Here is a 16,137-nt window from a genome sequence, read left to right as displayed (position 1 = left end):
ACGAATCCACAAGGAACCTAATATTGAGTAAACATCATCAAGTTGTGCAATGTGAGACGCTTCATTCTGATTTTACCACATTCAAAAAATGCAAAATAAATATGTCTATGTTGTTTAAGGGACACATTTATACGCAGGAAATATTTTCTAAGAGCAAGACAATCATAGACACAAAATTCAGGAAATTGGCTACAACTCCCACATGCCACACAATGAGGATGCGACGGGCCCTCCCCACTCCACACCCCTTGGCCCAGGAGGTTACAGCCACAGGGGGTGTCAGTGAGGGAATCTGATTTGGGGCTTTGGATGGGGTCGCACGCTGGTGCCAGAAAATGGGCCTCTCCACACCCAGGCAGTGGTGGGTTTGTGTTTCCTATTGGTCTGGGATGTGTTTCTGAACTGGGGGAAGGGTGGAGGAAGGGGGAGGGCGAGGAGCGAGTGGGCGCCCTGTTCCCAGTGTGGGGCATGCGCCTCTGATGACACGTTTTGTCTGGTTCCATCTGCTTAGCGGTTGCTGGAATCGTCGGTGTGTTCTGGTCATGGTCAGTCCCGGTGTTCAGGCCTCCTTGGAGCTCCTCCCTCCTTCTGTCTCTCCATCCCTCCTCCCCACACCCCCCTGACCTGGCTGTTCCTCTCTCCTCTTCTCTGGGCCCTCAGACTTGGTGACTTATGACCGTGACGCTGATCGTAGCCACCACCGAATCCTTCTGACTCTGCATGTGGACTTCGGTTTCTCTCTGGCTGGTTTCCAGGCCTATGTGTCTACCTGGCCTGGACCTGGGCCCTGCTTTGAACAAAGAGCAGATTTTGTGTGACCTTTGATTTGCATTTTCATTTTTAAAAAATGTATGTATTCATTAGTAGCATATGGTAATACATGCTAAACCTAAATGTGAAGAACATGACCCTCCTCTCACTGAGTCATTACCTCGCAGGTCACCTGGACACATGTCTCACAGAGGAACACATCACGTGGCTTTAAGTACAGGTGTTTGTCTTCCTGGGCTGGGTCAGCGGGAAAACGAAACTCTTGATAATAGAAGGCTGGGCCCTGAGGCAGCAGCACGCAGACACACCTGCACAGAAGGATGGCTCTGGTAAGTCCCCAGAAAGCTTTTATTTCAAACACCGCAATCCTGTTAGTGGTGATGATGTGGGTCTCCTTGCTGGGCTGCAGCGCTGGCACCGAGGGGCACGGGCGCCTGCTGAGGCCTGAGGGTCCGCTACCCGGGGCGGGAGGGCTCCCCAGAGCCCTCCTGAGGAGGCAGGAATGGTGTGCTCAGGGGAGGCAGCCTCTGCCCACTGTCCAGTCCCACCTCCTCAGTCACACTGTCCTGCGTGGCTGGGAGGAGCTGGGAGGGAGGGACCAGGAGAATGGCTCCCAGTGGTGTGGGGCCGAGGCGGGGGCTGCAGGAAGGGTTCTTGTCCACCCTCCTCTCCAAACTGCTTACCGGTTCCCTCTTCTTTTCTTTCCATCCCTCTCTTTCCTTTCCATATGTTGCTCCTTCCTTCTGGCTGCGTAACAGTCCCATTTCCGAATGCTCACTGCATCCTGACACCATGCAAATGGCTTTTATTTAATCTCTGCTTCAAGTGTGTGAGCACATTTTCCTTGTTAGCCTCTCCCGCAAACCCAAATGGAAACCGAGGCTAAAATCCTCTGCACTCCGAGCCCGCCCCCCTGCCCCGCCCCCGGCACACAGTCCCTCCTCTGTGTGGCTCGGTACGTGTCCTGCCAGGTGTTTTCTAGTCCTTTGCATATAGACGTGTAGCCATCTTTAAGTGTTGTTTTGTGGCTTTGGGTTTGCTGTCATTCTTAACTTGGTTGCCTGAGTACAGTTCACTTAGGAAATGCTTGAATCTTTTCCTTTATTTACCAGATTTTGTAATAATATGGTGATTCTTTCGCATCCTCCAAAGGTGACTAAGGCATTTTGAAAGTGTCATTATGAGCACATTGATGTCATTATTCACATATCTGCTGTGTGTCTTTTTGATGCTCAAATTGTTCCATCTTCGGTCAGGTTGACACATGACGCCTGTAGCCAAGAGCTTTTCTCTCAACCATGTCTCCCCAGCAGACTTCCGGTTGGCAGCCACCCTCACTTCACCCAGCAATAGCCACCCAACCTGCTCACGGTGGTTGGGCCCCTGTGACCACACTCAGCTGAGTCAGGGAGGAGAGGTGCTGGCTGGCCTCGGAGCGATCCTAAAATAGAACCTGTGTGATAAGGGCATATCTCGCATTCCCAGTGGGATGAGGGCAACAGACTTCCTGCTCATGCAAACCCCAGAAGGGCACTGCCCTGCCACCAACTCCAGTCACACCCTGGGTCCCCAGCTGGGTCTTGGCCTGGAGCCCAGACTTCAGCGGCCCCGCCCGCCTGGGATGCTCTGGGATTGTCAAGGGCACAACATTGGTAACATGCAGACCTAGGTTTGATCTTTCTCTTCTATTCACTGGGTAAGGATCTTTGCATGTTACCTAACCTTCCTGAGACTCAGTCTCCTCATCTGTCAAATGGGGTAATGATAGCTTGTAGTCAAGGGAGTGATGGATATGAAATGTGGGCATGTTGAGCACCGTGTCTGGCTGTGCAGGTCGGGGCTCTATCACTCAGAATCACTCAGGCCCGGCGCAAAGGTGGGTGGCTCTTTACTGGGCATTTGAGACTTCCTGGGAGTCATATACTCACTGACACCAACATGCTCTGGCATAAAATGTGCTCATGCCCATGTCTGCACACCCATGTCTCGGCCACACCCCTGTGTTGCACACCTGCCCACACCTCCCCTCCAGACACCCTGTCCATCTCTTCTTTGTCCCCCAATGAGCTCACTTCCAGCTCAGCAGCCCCAGTAAAGGAGGGACTTCCCATCTGAGCGAGGAGAGCGCCCTCTTCCGTTTCCTGCAGGAGATGCTCAGAGGGAGCTTGCAGGCTGGGCTGGGGCTCCTTACAGAATATGGTAATACATGCTAAACCTAAATGTGAAGAACATGTTCCCTGTGAGGACTAGAATGTTCCCTGCGAGGACTAACCTCAGCCTGTCTCTGGTTTTTCAGTCACAGGCCAAACCAAAACCTGGAGACCTGATTGAGATTTTCCGCCCTGGCTACCAGCACTGGGCCCTCTACGTGGGGGATGGCTACGTGGTGCACCTGGCTCCTCCAAGTAAGGCTGGTTCTCCGCTGAAGCTGAGGGCAGAGGTGGGAGTGTTAGCGGCTGCACACTCGTGCGCTGTTCTCACCCAGTGCCTGGATGGCGGGCTCTCCCTGGCCATTGGCTGCATGATGTTCCCTGGTAGGTCTGCAGCCGCTCCTCTTCCTCAGCAGCGAGTTCGTGGAGAGATGGCCTATTGGCCTTTATTCCAGGTGATACTGGGGTTCACTTCCAGCCAACCCACTGTCCCAGGGAAGCACCCCTTTGTGTGCTCGATGTTCTGGGGGCAGATGAGTAGGACACAGCGTACAGCTGGCTCAGAGGCATGGAAGGAGCGAGGGCCTCCCACTTAGCAGCACCCGTTTGGGGTCCTGGGGCCTCCGCTTGCCGACCGGTGACTTGCCCGTGTGACTTGCCCCCTAAGCTCAGCTGCACCCTCTGGAGAGCAATGAGAAGCCACCTCCTGGTCGTGCAGGGTGGGATGCAGGACAGTTCGGGGGAACCCGGGCGGGGCTTGGCCGGTCCTGGGCCAACCTCCCTTCCCTCCCAGAGCTTCGTGGCATTAAAGCAAATGCCGAAAGCCTGGGAACCACCAACAGCAGGCAACGGGCCAAATAAAATCGGTGCCTGAATTTCATGGCAGACGGTGCCACCGTTACAAGCAGCTGTACAGCAGGTGTGGGCACACACATGTGAATTTGAAAGCCAAATGCAGGCTTTAAAAAGTGAGGCTTATGGAGGAATAACTTACTGTTTTATTTTTTTGTTAATCCTCATCTGAGGATATATATTTTTTTAATATATTTTATTAGTTCTTTACAGAGCAGAAGGGAAAGGGATAGAGAGTTAGAAACATCGATGAGAGAGAAACATCGACCAGCTGCCTCCTGCACACCCCCTACTGGGGATGTGCCCGCAACCAAGGTACATGCCCTTGACTGGAATTGAACCTGGGACCCTTCAGTCCGCCGGCCGACGCTCTATCCACTGAGCCAAACCGGTCAGGGCTGAGGATATTTTTTCCATTGATTTTTAGAGAAGCGGGTGGGGAGAGAGAAACATTGATGTGAGATGTTTCTCTCTTTTCCCCTCTCTGTGTCCAGGACGATGCTCCAACCAACTGAGCCGCATTGGCCAGGGTCAAATGTCCTTTTAAGAACCAAATAAGGACTGCTGTGGGTTCCAGGGCCCATCGCTCACCTTCTCCTGTCAGCTTTCCCAGAAGCCTGGGTGAGGCAGGAGGTGGGCGTCCGGTTAGGGGCAAATCCTAGAATTCAGAGCTGGGAGAGGGTGGCCACCCCCTGACCCAGGCCCTTCCGTCTGTAAGTGATGAAAGCCCCTGAGAGGAGAAGGGACTGGCCTGAGGCCACACGGTGGGTGGGGCTCTGGGTTTGCAGGTCAGGCCTGGGCTTGCTCAGCAGCCTCCTTTCCTACTATTGGAAAACATGTCACCCTGGCCGCTGAGGGCCCACCCCGCTCTGGCTGGGCTGCACCTGGGGTCTGTGCCCTGTACCCTCTGCCCCTCCTGCATCTTTCAGGGACATCTGCGCCCACAGGGGCCTTTAGAAGAATCCACATCCTCGGCTTTAGAAATGAGGAGCCAGAGTCCAGGGGCATCTGTGTCTTCTCCAAGGGCACCCAGGCGGGGGTCGGCCTGTGTTTGAGTTTGGAGCCAGGCAGGGGGCTGGCCTTTCCCCAGCTCATCCTCACTGATGATGCCCCGGGCAGTGGGGCTGCCTGGTTGCCCGCTCTCAGCCCCGACCATCGGCCTCTTTCCTCTTTGGGAACCACAGGTGAAATCGCGGGAGCGGGGTCAGCCAGCCTCATGTCCGCCCTGACCGACAAGGCCATAGTGAAGAAGGAGCTGCTGTCCGTGGTGGCCGGGAAAGACAAGTACCGTGTCAATAACAAGCATGACCAGAAGTACCCACCGCTGCCTCCCAGCAAAATTGTGCGCTGCGCGGAGGAGAAGGTGGGGCAGGAGATGCTCTACAAGCTGACCAGCGACAACTGTGAGCACTTCGTGAACGAGCTGCGCTACGGAGTCTCCCGCAGTGACCAGGTGAGTCCTCCGCCCGTGTCCCTGTCCCCAGGAACCAGACCATTCCCTCCACTGACAGTGGCTGGGCATCGTGGGGGCGGCTGGGGTGGAGGCAGAGGCACAAACAAGACAATATAGCAGGGACAGAATCCCTGCCCTCGAGGGAGTGACAGTCGGGGTAGGAATGAGATTGGGGAGAAGTCCCAGTCGCTGTGCAGACCAGTGAGGTCAGGGGGTGATGTCGCAGCCATGACAGTCACCCCTGGCCCCTCCCATAGCTCCAGAGGAGGGTTGTTTTATCCCCACTTTACAGATGGGGAAACGGAGGCTCACGGTGCTTTACTCTTTCACCCAAACTCATTCCACCACTAGGCATTGAGTCTCTAGCACCTGACAGCCATGTGCAGAGGTGGGATTTGATCCCAGGTACCTGATCCAGAAGGCATCACAGAAGAGGCAACATTCGAGCTGAATCTGATTTAATTCTTTTGATTAATCTGAAACTGCAAAATGAGATGGAAATGACCAGGGGCGACAAGGACTACAGGCTGAGGGAGGAGGAAAAGTGGGAGCCAGGAAGAGGAAGAGCCACACAGACGTTTTCTGGGAAGGGCCGGGGATTAAACCTTTCGGGCTCTGGCCCATGTGGGCTCTGTCTTCCACTCAACTATGCAGCTTTGTTGCAGAAACGCAGTCGTGGACCATCCCTAATGGAGTGGGTGAGGCCATTCCTAAAGAAGCTTTTTATGGAAACAGTGGTGGGTGTTAGAATCGCTGAAGGAGGAACACACGGGCCTAAAGGGGTGAAGAATTATGAATTTACTAGAGGCTGGGTGCATGAATTCATGCACATTGAAAGGCAATTAATTAGAAGAAATGTTTTAATATAGATATTCACCCTTTCTCTGTAATACAAGTGTCAACTGAATTCACGATTGACAATGACAGATGGAATCCACATGTGCGATTGACGCCAGCAAGAGCTTTATATATATAGACTAGAGGCCTGGTGCATGAATTTGTGCAGGGATGGGGTCCCTCTGGGTGACCTGCGGGGATCGGGCCAAAACCCACAGTCCAACGCCGCCTGCAGTTGCTACCTGCTGCTCCCACTCATCCTGGCTCCACTGTGCCTACTGTGGGCTCATTCCCAATCAGTCCCAATCAAGAGAGGCTTGCACTGCTGCAGTAGTGCTCACCAGCCATGAGCCCTGTGTCTGGCACCCTCCCAAGGGGAGTGGCCTGTAGGATCGGGCTGAAACTGGCTCTCCGACATCTTCTGAGGGTCCCAGATTGTGAGAGGGCGCAGGCTAGGCTGAGGGACCCCACAGGTGCACCATTGGGCCGGGGAGGGACTGCGGAGGGCTCCAGGATGTGTCCAGCCCATCTTGCTTAGTCCTGATCAATCAGCCGGACCCCAGCAGCAAGCTAACGTACAGGTTGGAGCATCTGCCCTTCGGTGGTCAGTGCATGTCATAGCGACTGATCGACCAGTTGACTGTCTGCCCCCTGGTGGTCAGTGCGCGACATAGTGAGCAGTTGAGCAGCCTCAGCATAGCATTAGCATATTATGCTTTGATTGGTTGTTTGGTTGTTCTGTGGTTCGATCTATTTGCATATTACTCTTTTATTATATAGGATAAACTTGCTTAATTAGACCTGCTTTCTGATGTAGCTAAACTTTTTCCAGCCCAGGGAAGCACCCTAACTTCTCTTTCAGATAATTGTCAGCAACACAGCAGTAAATATCAACATGAAGCAGATTATTATTGTACACCACGCAGGGAGAACAGAGAGTAAAATTTTTTTTTTAAAATATATTTTATTGATTTTTTACAGAGAGGAAGGGAGAGGGATAGAGAGTTAGAAACATCGATGAGAGAGAAACATCGATCAGCTGCCTCCTGCACACCCCCTCCTGGGGATGTGCCCGAAACCAAGGTACATGCCCCTGACTGGAATCGAACCCGGGACCCTTCAGTCCACAGGCCGACGCTCTATCTACTGAGCCAAACCGGTCAGGGCCAGAGAGTAAAATATTTAACTGCAGCAGTGTTTGACTGTATTCTGCAAAGTGAGAAAACATGAAGTCATTTTCAAGGTCCACCATTTCTTCTTTTCAGTCAGGTCAAGTTTCTAAACTTTCTAAATCACCGTTTTCTGGCTAATGAAAAGAAAATAGGATTCTACCGAGTCTCCTACCTACCTACTCCAGGACTTCTGTGAGGATCAAATGAGATGAGACATGGGAAAACACTTCACAGATATTTGGTTAAAGTATAAAATGTTCGCACCTGGCTATAAAGCAAGTTGTGTTCCTGGGCTGAAGAAACTCCAAGGACACTAGTTGCTAGGGAGAGGAAGCTGGGCATTGCTACATGATGTCATTACCAGGCGCCCACAGCCAGTTTCTGGGCTGGGCTGGGCTGGGGGCCGCATTTTGTGCCATGGGGCCATGGGGTCTTGGCAGTGTTGGCTGCCATTTGGTGGGCTGCTGCTCTGGGGTGGTGGTGGGGCCTGTGTCCCACTTGGGGGAAGCTGAGTGTTGCTTTATTGATGCCAGGTCCATGGTGCCATTTCTTTGTAAATGGCCAGTACGCATCACGGCAGCTCCTGCATTAAGCGTTTGCCTCCTGGTGGTCAGTGTGTGTCATAGCGACCGGTTGGACTGTTGGATAGACACTTAGCATATTAGTCTTTTATATTATGAATTTATTAGGTTATCGGGATACCAGATGGGCTGAACCCCAAAATGGCACCAGAACCCACAGGAGTCAGAAATTTTAAAGCACTCCAGGTGGGCTTTTTCTGGGCGGAGAATTCTCTAGGCAGGTCCTGAGGGGAAAGATAATCATCTTAGCAAGTGGAATGTGGTCTAAGCAAAAGGGAATGTCGGTTGTGAAGTGGCCTAAAGGTCAGTGCCCAGGGGAGGGGGTATCATCTCAATTATGTGGTCAGGCCTGGCAGTGGGCTGGCTTGGGCCCCTGTGCCATAGTTTGCTGACTCCTGGTCTCAGATCATTTGAAAAACCACACACCCCTCACACATTCTTAGCTGACATCAAACATTTAAAAAGTTTATAGATACTAAAGAGTTCAGAGGACGGCATTTTTGGTACGTGGTACACATGTGTCTATTTTCTTCACGTCCTTGGCGTTGCACAGTTAGCTCACGCAGTTCATGGAAACTGTCTGCATGTCATTTAAATAGTCAGAGCAGGCGTCACTGCCAACCAATCAGCCAAAGCAGACCTATTTCATTCATTTATTTATATTTATTTATTGTTAGTCCTCATCCAATGATATTTTTCCATTGATTTTTAGAGAGTGGAAGGGAGGGGAGAGACAGAGAGAGAAACATTGATGTGAGGGAGACACATCGATTGGTTGCCTCCCATCTGAGCCCCGTCCAGGGCTGGGGATGAGCCTGCAACTGAGGTATGTGCCCTTGACCTGAACTGATCCTGGCACCCTTCTTTTCACTGTATCCACTGAGGCCAAACCGGCTAGGGCCAGACTCAACTTCTTTTAGGAAAAAAGCTTGCTACCCCTGTGCCCCCCAACTCAAATGAATACATTACAGCACGTTTCCATGGCAACTGTCTGGGGCCAGAATTCCAATCTAAAGTAACAGAGGTGGAGGGAGCCTCCCAGGGGGGATGTGGTCTCCTGGTTCTTCCCACGGCCGGTCTGTCTGGGAGCAGTGGGTGCCCCATCCTCCCTGGAACCTTGCGCCTCGTCCAAGGCTGTAGATCCCGGTCGGTGAAGATGAAGCTCCTCTTCTGTGAGGGGAGAAGGGCTGTGGTGAAAGGGGAGGGGCAGGGAACCCGCTGGGAACTGCCCCCTGGTGCCTGCGGGGACCCTGCTGTGGGGTCTCCCTCCTTTGAGCTGAGGTGGGAGGCGTGGCAGCCTGCGGGTCTGGCTGCCCATCAGGCATCTGTGCTGGAACCCCCGAGGGCCAATCTGGGAGACCCCAGCGTTTCAGGGGTGGTTGGCCGCCTGCTGTGCTCCCGAGGGACTGGAGGGAGGTCTCCTCCCCTGACCAGCTGGTCCCTGGCGCCTCTCTTCTGAGCTCCTTCCAAGGCCGTGAACTCAGCCTTGCCTGTCTGTCTCCCTCTTACTCCTTCCTGCTCCCTGACTGTCTACAGAGACTCCCTCCGGAGCGTGACGCGTCATCTCTTGTGCTGCAGGTCACCGAAGCGGTCGTGGCAGGCGGCGTGGCTGTAGGCCTCCTCGGCGTGGGCCTGGCCATCGCGGCCCTCATCGGGTCCCTGCGGGGCAGACGCGAGCGGGAAGAGCAGTGAGGTCAAGGAATCATCCCAGCGGCAACCAGGTAGGCGGGAGAGGCCTTGCTTAGTCAGCGGGGGTGGGGTGGGGTTTATTGATTTCACTTTGTTTTATACTCATTTAGACTAAATTTTTTAAAAATATGTTTTTTTGTTTGTTTTTTAGAAAGAGAGGAAGGGGCTGGGAATAGATAGAAAAATCGATGGGAGAGAGACATCAGTGGCTGCCTCCTGCACACTTTCTACTGGGGATGGAGCCTCCGGGAATTGAACCAGACACACCTTGGTTCATGGAACAACACTCAACCACTGAGCCACACCAGCCTGGCCATTCAGGCTGCTTTTCATGGAGCTATAAAAGCACAGGAAGATTTAATTGGGGAAATACGGCTGGTGTGAATGCTATTAAAGACACAGTTGGGCTCTGTCATGCACTGAATGCTTGTGTTTCCCCCCCCCCCCGCCATTCACGTTGCAGCCCTAACCCCCAATGTGACGGTGTTTGGAGCTGGGCCTCTGGGAGGTCATTAGGCTCAGAGGAGGTCATGAGGTGGTGGCGAGGGTGCGGGGTGGACATGATGGGATCCGTGCCCTTACAAGACAGACCAGAGCTCTCTCTCCTCCATGTGAGGACATAGAGAGAAGGTGGCCATTTACAAGCCAGAAAGAGGTTCCACCAGGAACTGCATCTGCCAGCACCTTTGCCTTGAACTTGTCAGCTTCCAGGACGGGGAGAAATGAATGTCTGTGCTGCGCCCCCAGCCGGGGTGTGTGGTCATGGCAGCCGAGCTCAGTGACGGGCTCTTCCCCAGCCGCCTGAGTGCGTCCTGGCCATTCTCTGCTTTTCTCAGGTTTCCTCTTGGAGGGCGAGGATGGGTGAGGGGCGGGAGACACAACTGTGGGGGCAAGAGCAGGTCCCATTGTCCCGCCAGGGCCGGGGCTCAGCGGCTGGAATTGTGTTGAGGATTCTCGGCCATGAATGTGACGCAGCCCCAGTGGCCGAGGCTCCCTTCCTCCTGCTACTCTCTCCTCCTCTTGGTTCTGGAATAATTAGTACCGTCCTCTCCCCAGCGTCGCTGGTCCCCTGACACCTCGCTCCACGGCTTTCCTTTCTGCATCAGCTCAGCAGCATCTCTGCTCAGTGCCTGCAGCTCCTGGGTTCCCTGTTCCAAGTTCCCGAGAGAGAATCTGATTGGCTCAGCTTACCGCATCCTAGCTCAGCCTCCTGATTGGCTGCTGTTGGGTCAGGTGAGCACACTGAGCCAATCAGTTCTGACTGATGGGGCCAGTCACATGGTTTACACCTGACCCTGGAGGCAGAGGCAGTTTCACTGGGAGGGGACTGTGGGTGAGTCAAACTCCATGGTTCGGCACCCCTGGTCCAGGGGCACCCAGGGGAGGGGGCGGAGCTGGCACCACCCTTGGGTCCCTCCAGAGCTGCTGGGAGCCTGGGGCTGGTCCCAGGGGAGATTTCCTGCCTAGAATTAGAGCCGGAGCTCACATCTCCCATTAGACCCGAGTCCCCGGATTCCCCGGCTCCCACGGCTATGGGGGAGCTTTAGACCGAGAAGCGAGAAAGCCTTCTCCTGTCTCACCCGCTGGGTATGGGGCTCACAGAGCAGCTGTGCCCTCTGACCCAGAGGGAGCCTGGGAGCGAGGCCAGCATGGATCCTCCCGGAACTGCATGGAGGCGGACAGTCCACCTGGGGATCTGAGCAGGGCCCTGCTTGGCAGCAAGTACAAGTCCTTCTCCTCCTTCTTCAACCTTCTGAAGCCCCGTCTTCGTCCGCGCCTGGTGTCTGTGCACCGAGGGGATCGGGGCCCCCAGCTTCCTCCTGCCGGGAAGGCGCAGCCCAGGGGAGGGGACGCCCCAGGTCTCCAGTCAGAGTGTGAGGGGCTGTGCTGCCACCAGGGAGAGTGGCCATTCAGTGGGGCCACTGGTGGCAGAGGCCAGGGGGGAAGAGGAGAGCATGGGACCCGCCCCTTTAGAGACCACGCCCAGGGCACACTAGGTACTAGCGGAGGGATACGCTGAGGAGGTTAATTTTTTAAAAAGACTTAATTTTATTTTTAGAGAAATTTTAGGTTTAGATAAAAATTGAGAGAAAGGTACAGAGATTTCCCATATGCCCCCAAACCCCACTCACGCAGAGCCTCCCCCATTATCCGCATCCCTGTCCAGAGCGTGTATTTTTGTTATAACGGATGTACCTACATCGGCACACCCTAACAACCCACAGACCTAAGTTTAGCCCAAGATTCGCTCTGGGTTTGGTGCATTCTATGAATCTGAACACATTATAATGACACGTACCCATCATTACAGGGTCACACAGGAGTTTCACTGCCCTCAAAGTGGAGGTGACCCATTTTCAATATTTAACCAGGGGAGCTTGAGCCATGGCAAGTTGGGCCCGGCAAGACGATTTAATTCCATGTGGTCGTCACAGATGGGTGAGGAGTTGACCTTTGAGTTAAAAAAGAAAAATAAGCCCCATGGCTCAGTGGTTGAGCGTTGACCTATGAACCAGGAGTCACAGTTCGATTCCTCATCAGGGCATATGCCCAGGTTGCGGCTCAATCCCTGGTGTGGGATGTGCAGGAGGCAGCTGATCAATGATCCTCTCTCATCACTGATGTTTCTCTCTCTCCTTCTCCCTTCCTCTCTGAAAAAAATATGAAAGAAAAACAAAACTTCTAAAAAGGAGGGCTGACTGAAGGAGTAGGAAGCACTGGGAAGATGCTGGGAGATGTTTATGCCTCATCAGGCGATTCAAGGACAGAGGGTGGGACTGCACGGGAGGTAACCGTGTGTTTCTTTTTGCACCATGAGAGTAAATGAGTGATGTGTGCTGAGCACAGTGGTCAGTCTACAGAGAACAAGTAGAGAATCCATGGAGCACCTGCTACAGGCCGGACAGGGGCTGGGGTCCTCCATCCACCACCTTATCTGATCCTCACGATGCACCTTTGAGTGGGTCACGACTCCCGGCTCGGAGAGGAAGGGACTGAGGCTCTGAGAGTCCAGAGCTTTCCCCAGGTCACACGGACAGAAAACGCTGGGTCCCCACCAGGTGCCCAGGTCCTTCCGTTCCGCTTTAGGGACCACAGAAGCAGCGGGACTCCTCCCTGGAGGGTAGGTAGGTTCACGTATGAATTCCTCAGTCTTGTCACAATCAGTCCATCCTTCAGCCAGTGAGAGAGGGACAGTGAGAGAGAGAATGACAGGCTGCCTGAGAGCTCGGGTAAGAGGACAGGACTGTGCGAGGTCGTCTCTACAGCGGCTTCTAACGTGGGGTTTTGTGCCCCTTCAAGCTGTCACAGGCGTTGGGATGGCTTCTTCATGACAGAACAGGCCACACTAGCCATAAATATGGCTCCAAGGCTCACACTTGCTGCAGTCACGAAGTTTTCTGCCTGAAAGTGAGCAGCCCAGGTTTAGAGTCCACAGCAAGTCCAGGCACGTTCTTCCTCCCACCAAAGGGGCTGGAGGCCACACTCATGCTCCTGCCCTCCCCGGGGGCCTGGCCTCTCAGAGATGCTGGCCTTGTCCCAGCAACCCTTTCCCGGGGAAGCCGAAGGTGTGACCACATGTTAGTGCTGGGCTTGTCCGGATGTGTCCTGACAATTGGCAGGATGGACAGATGGGATCCTTCTGTGTGAGCCTCCAGGGTGGGGCCACTTGGTCCTGACGGGATTGGGTAGGGGAGGGGGCTTCCTGCCTGGGCTCCTGGGGCCAGAGCTCTGGGGGTGAAAGTGGGAATGGCTCTGTGGAGGGGGCTCTTCCTGGGCTCCAGCTCTGCAGAGGGAGGTGGTAGCAGAGCTGAGGGGAGATGATGGGAAACCATGGCCTCAGGGATCACTGTGCTCTGTGTGCTGTTCCCAAGTGCAGCCTGGAAACTTCTATGTCCAGCCTCACCTCAGCCCTCAACTCAATTCACATGTCCAACTGCTATTCAACAGGTCCACCTGGATGTCTAATGGTCACCTCAACAACCCACCTGAGCATCAAATCCTTAATTTCCCCCAAAACCTGCTCCTCCTCCCCTCATGTCCTCCATCCAGGCTGCCCATCACCCAATCACAGGGGCTGTGAGCTCCGGGTGCCCCTCACTGGAGGTGCTGTGGTTCAGTAGAAAGAGCCGGGAGCACTGGGGATTGAATCCCACTCCTGCCTCTTAACTAGATGTGTATTTGGGACAATGAACTCAGAAGAAGGGCAAGGGGATGGGTTAAAGCTGTAACCACATTTTAAATAAGAATGCTCTTGAGCTCATACACAGGGCACAGACCGTGAGCCTCTCTGGGGCCTTAGGAGACCTGTCGTGGTCCAGGGTTGGCCCAGACTTTCCTGTCGGTACACGGGGCATCAGGAGCTGCCTTTAGGGTGGATCTTAGAGGCAAAGGATCCTAAAGGGATAGAGGTGGCCAGAGCCCCAGAGGTTCTCCAAACATCCCTCCTTCTACACATGGGAAACTGAGGCCCTGAGAGGAAGTGACCTGTTCAAAGCCCCCGAGTGGATTAAAAGCAGATGCTAGATCTGTGCTCAAACATCCTGACTCCCAGCCAACAAGATGCTGAGAGCTCCCTTTTGAATTATTCAGGGTAACTCTTGCCTCTGCCTTGTCACCCCCACCCCAAGAAGACCTCCAGAAAGGAGAGGGAGCCCTCCAGAGAAGGCCTTGCCTGCCAGCTGCGGGCCTTGCCATATCTCAGATCAATGACAAAAGTGTTCACAGTTCCTGCTCAGAACACGGTACTCCATCTCCTTACCAACCATCTCCTCCACAGAACTGATAATCTTGTTCACGGGCAGGGGTGAGTACTCGTGGTCCAGGTGGTTGTTGACCTGATAGCGGCAGCCCCCCACCACGTCACTCAGGAGCTCCCTTTTCACCAACCCTCTGCTGCTCAGCACGGAGAAGAGGCTGGAGGAGCCCCTCACTCATCTGTGACGAACACATGGAATTAAATCATCTTCCCGGGTCCAACTTGCCATGGCTCAGGCTGCCCCTGGTTAAATATTGAAAATGAGTCGCCTCCACTTTGAGGGCAGTGAAACTCCTGTGTGACCCTGTAATGATGGGTACATGTCATTATAATGTGTCCGGATTCATAGCATGCACCTCAACAAGAGTGAATCTTGGGCTAAACTAAGGTCTGTGGGTTGTTACGATGTGCAGATGTAGGTTCATCAGTTATAACAAAAATACACGCTCTGGACAGGGATGCTGATAATGGGGGAGGCTCTGCGTGAGTGGGGAGTGGGGCATATGGGAAATCTCTGTACCTTCCTCTCCATTTCTCTATAAACCTAAAATTTCTCTAAAAATAAAATGAAGTCTTTTTAAAAAATTAACCTCCTCAGAGTATCCCTCCGCTAGTACCTAGTGTGCCCTGGGCGTGGTCTCTAAAGGGGCGGGTCCCATGCTCTCCTCTTCCCCCCTGGCCTCTGCCACCAGTGGCCCCACTGAATGGCCGCTCTCCATGGTGGCAGCACAGCCCCTCACACTCTGACTGGAGACCTGGGGCGTCCCCTCCCCTGGGCTGCGCCTTCCCGGCAGGAGAAAGCTGGGGGCCCCGATCCCCTCGGTGCACAGACACCAGGCGGGGACGAAGCTCGGGCTTCAGAAGTTGAAGAAGGAGGAGAAGGACTTGTACTTGCTGCCAAGCAGGGCCCTGCTCAGATCCCCAGGTGGAATGTCCGCCTTCGTGCGGGTCCGGGAGGATCCATGCTGGCCTCGCTCCCAGACTCCCTCTGGGTCAGAGGGCACAGCTGCTCTGTGAGCCCCATACCCAGCGGGTGAGACAGGAGAAGGCTTTCTCGCTTCCGGGTCTAAAGCCCCCCCCATAGCCGTGGGAGACGGGGAATCCGGGGACTCGGGTCTAATGGGAGATGTGAGCTCCGGCTCTAATTCTAGGCAGGAAATCTCCCCTGGGACCAGCCCCAGGCTCCCAGCAGCTCTGGAGGGACCCTGGGGTGGTGCCAGCTCCGCCCCCTCCCCTGGGTGCCCTGGGACCAGGGGTGCCGAACCATGGAGTTTGACTCACCCACAGTCCCCTCCCAGTGAAACTGCCTCTGCCTCCAGGGTCAGGTGTAAACCATGTGACTGGCCCCATCAGTCAGAACTGGTTGGCTCAGTTGCTCACCTGACCCAACAGCAGCCAATCAGGAGGCTGAGCTAGGATGCGGTAAGCTGAGCCAATCAGATTCTCTCTCGGGAACTGGAACAGGGAACCCAGGAGCTGCAGACACTGAGGAGAGATGCTGCTGAGCTGATGCAGAAAGAAAGGCCGTGGAGCGAGGTGTCAGGGGACCAGCGACGCTGGGGAGAGGACGGTACTAATTATTCCAGAACCAAGAGGAGGAGAGAGTAGCAGGAGGAAGGGAGCCTCGGCCACTGGGGCTGCGTCACATTCATGGCCGAGAATCCTCAACACTATTCCAGCCGCTGAGCCCCGGCCCTGGCGGGACAATGGGACCTGCTCTTGCCCTCACAGGTGTGTCTCCCGCCCCTCACCCGTCCTCGCCCTCCAAGAGGAAACCTGAGAAAAGCAGAGAATGGCCAGGACGCACTCAGGCAGCTGGGGAAGAGCCAGTCACTGAGCTCGGCTGCCATGGCCACACATCACCGGCTGGGGGCGC

General features: G+C 54.4%; 1 protein-coding gene across 2 annotated transcripts; it reads left to right on the top strand.

Moving 5' to 3' along the window:
- Positions 1-975: 975 nt before the first annotated feature.
- On the top strand, positions 976-14,815 carry LOC139018673 (phospholipase A and acyltransferase 3-like). 2 transcript variants are annotated; one of them, XM_070427327.1, is made up of 5 exons: positions 976-1,100; positions 3,068-3,176; positions 4,958-5,226; positions 9,395-9,537; positions 14,096-14,815. In XM_070427327.1, exons 1-4 carry the CDS (start codon positions 1,092-1,094, stop codon positions 9,506-9,508), a joined length of 501 nt encoding a protein of 166 aa, XP_070283428.1. In that variant the 5' UTR covers positions 976-1,091; the 3' UTR covers positions 9,509-9,537; positions 14,096-14,815. The 2 variants fall into 2 exon arrangements, with proteins under 2 accessions (XP_070283428.1, XP_070283427.1); XM_070427326.1 differs by lacking the exon at positions 14,096-14,815 and adding an exon at positions 9,657-9,918 and having other exon boundaries at positions 984-1,100.
- The last annotated feature ends 1,322 nt before the right edge of the window (positions 14,816-16,137 follow it).

Source organism: Myotis yumanensis, unplaced genomic scaffold (genome assembly GCF_028538775.1).
Source record: "Myotis yumanensis isolate MYYU_CA2020_CCGP unplaced genomic scaffold, mMyoYum1.0.hap1 SCAF_10, whole genome shotgun sequence".
Classification (NCBI taxonomy): Eukaryota; Metazoa; Chordata; class Mammalia; order Chiroptera; family Vespertilionidae; genus Myotis; species Myotis yumanensis.
The sequence above is the reverse complement of the archived record's forward strand: the minus strand, read 5'-3'. Positions and strand labels throughout refer to the sequence as shown.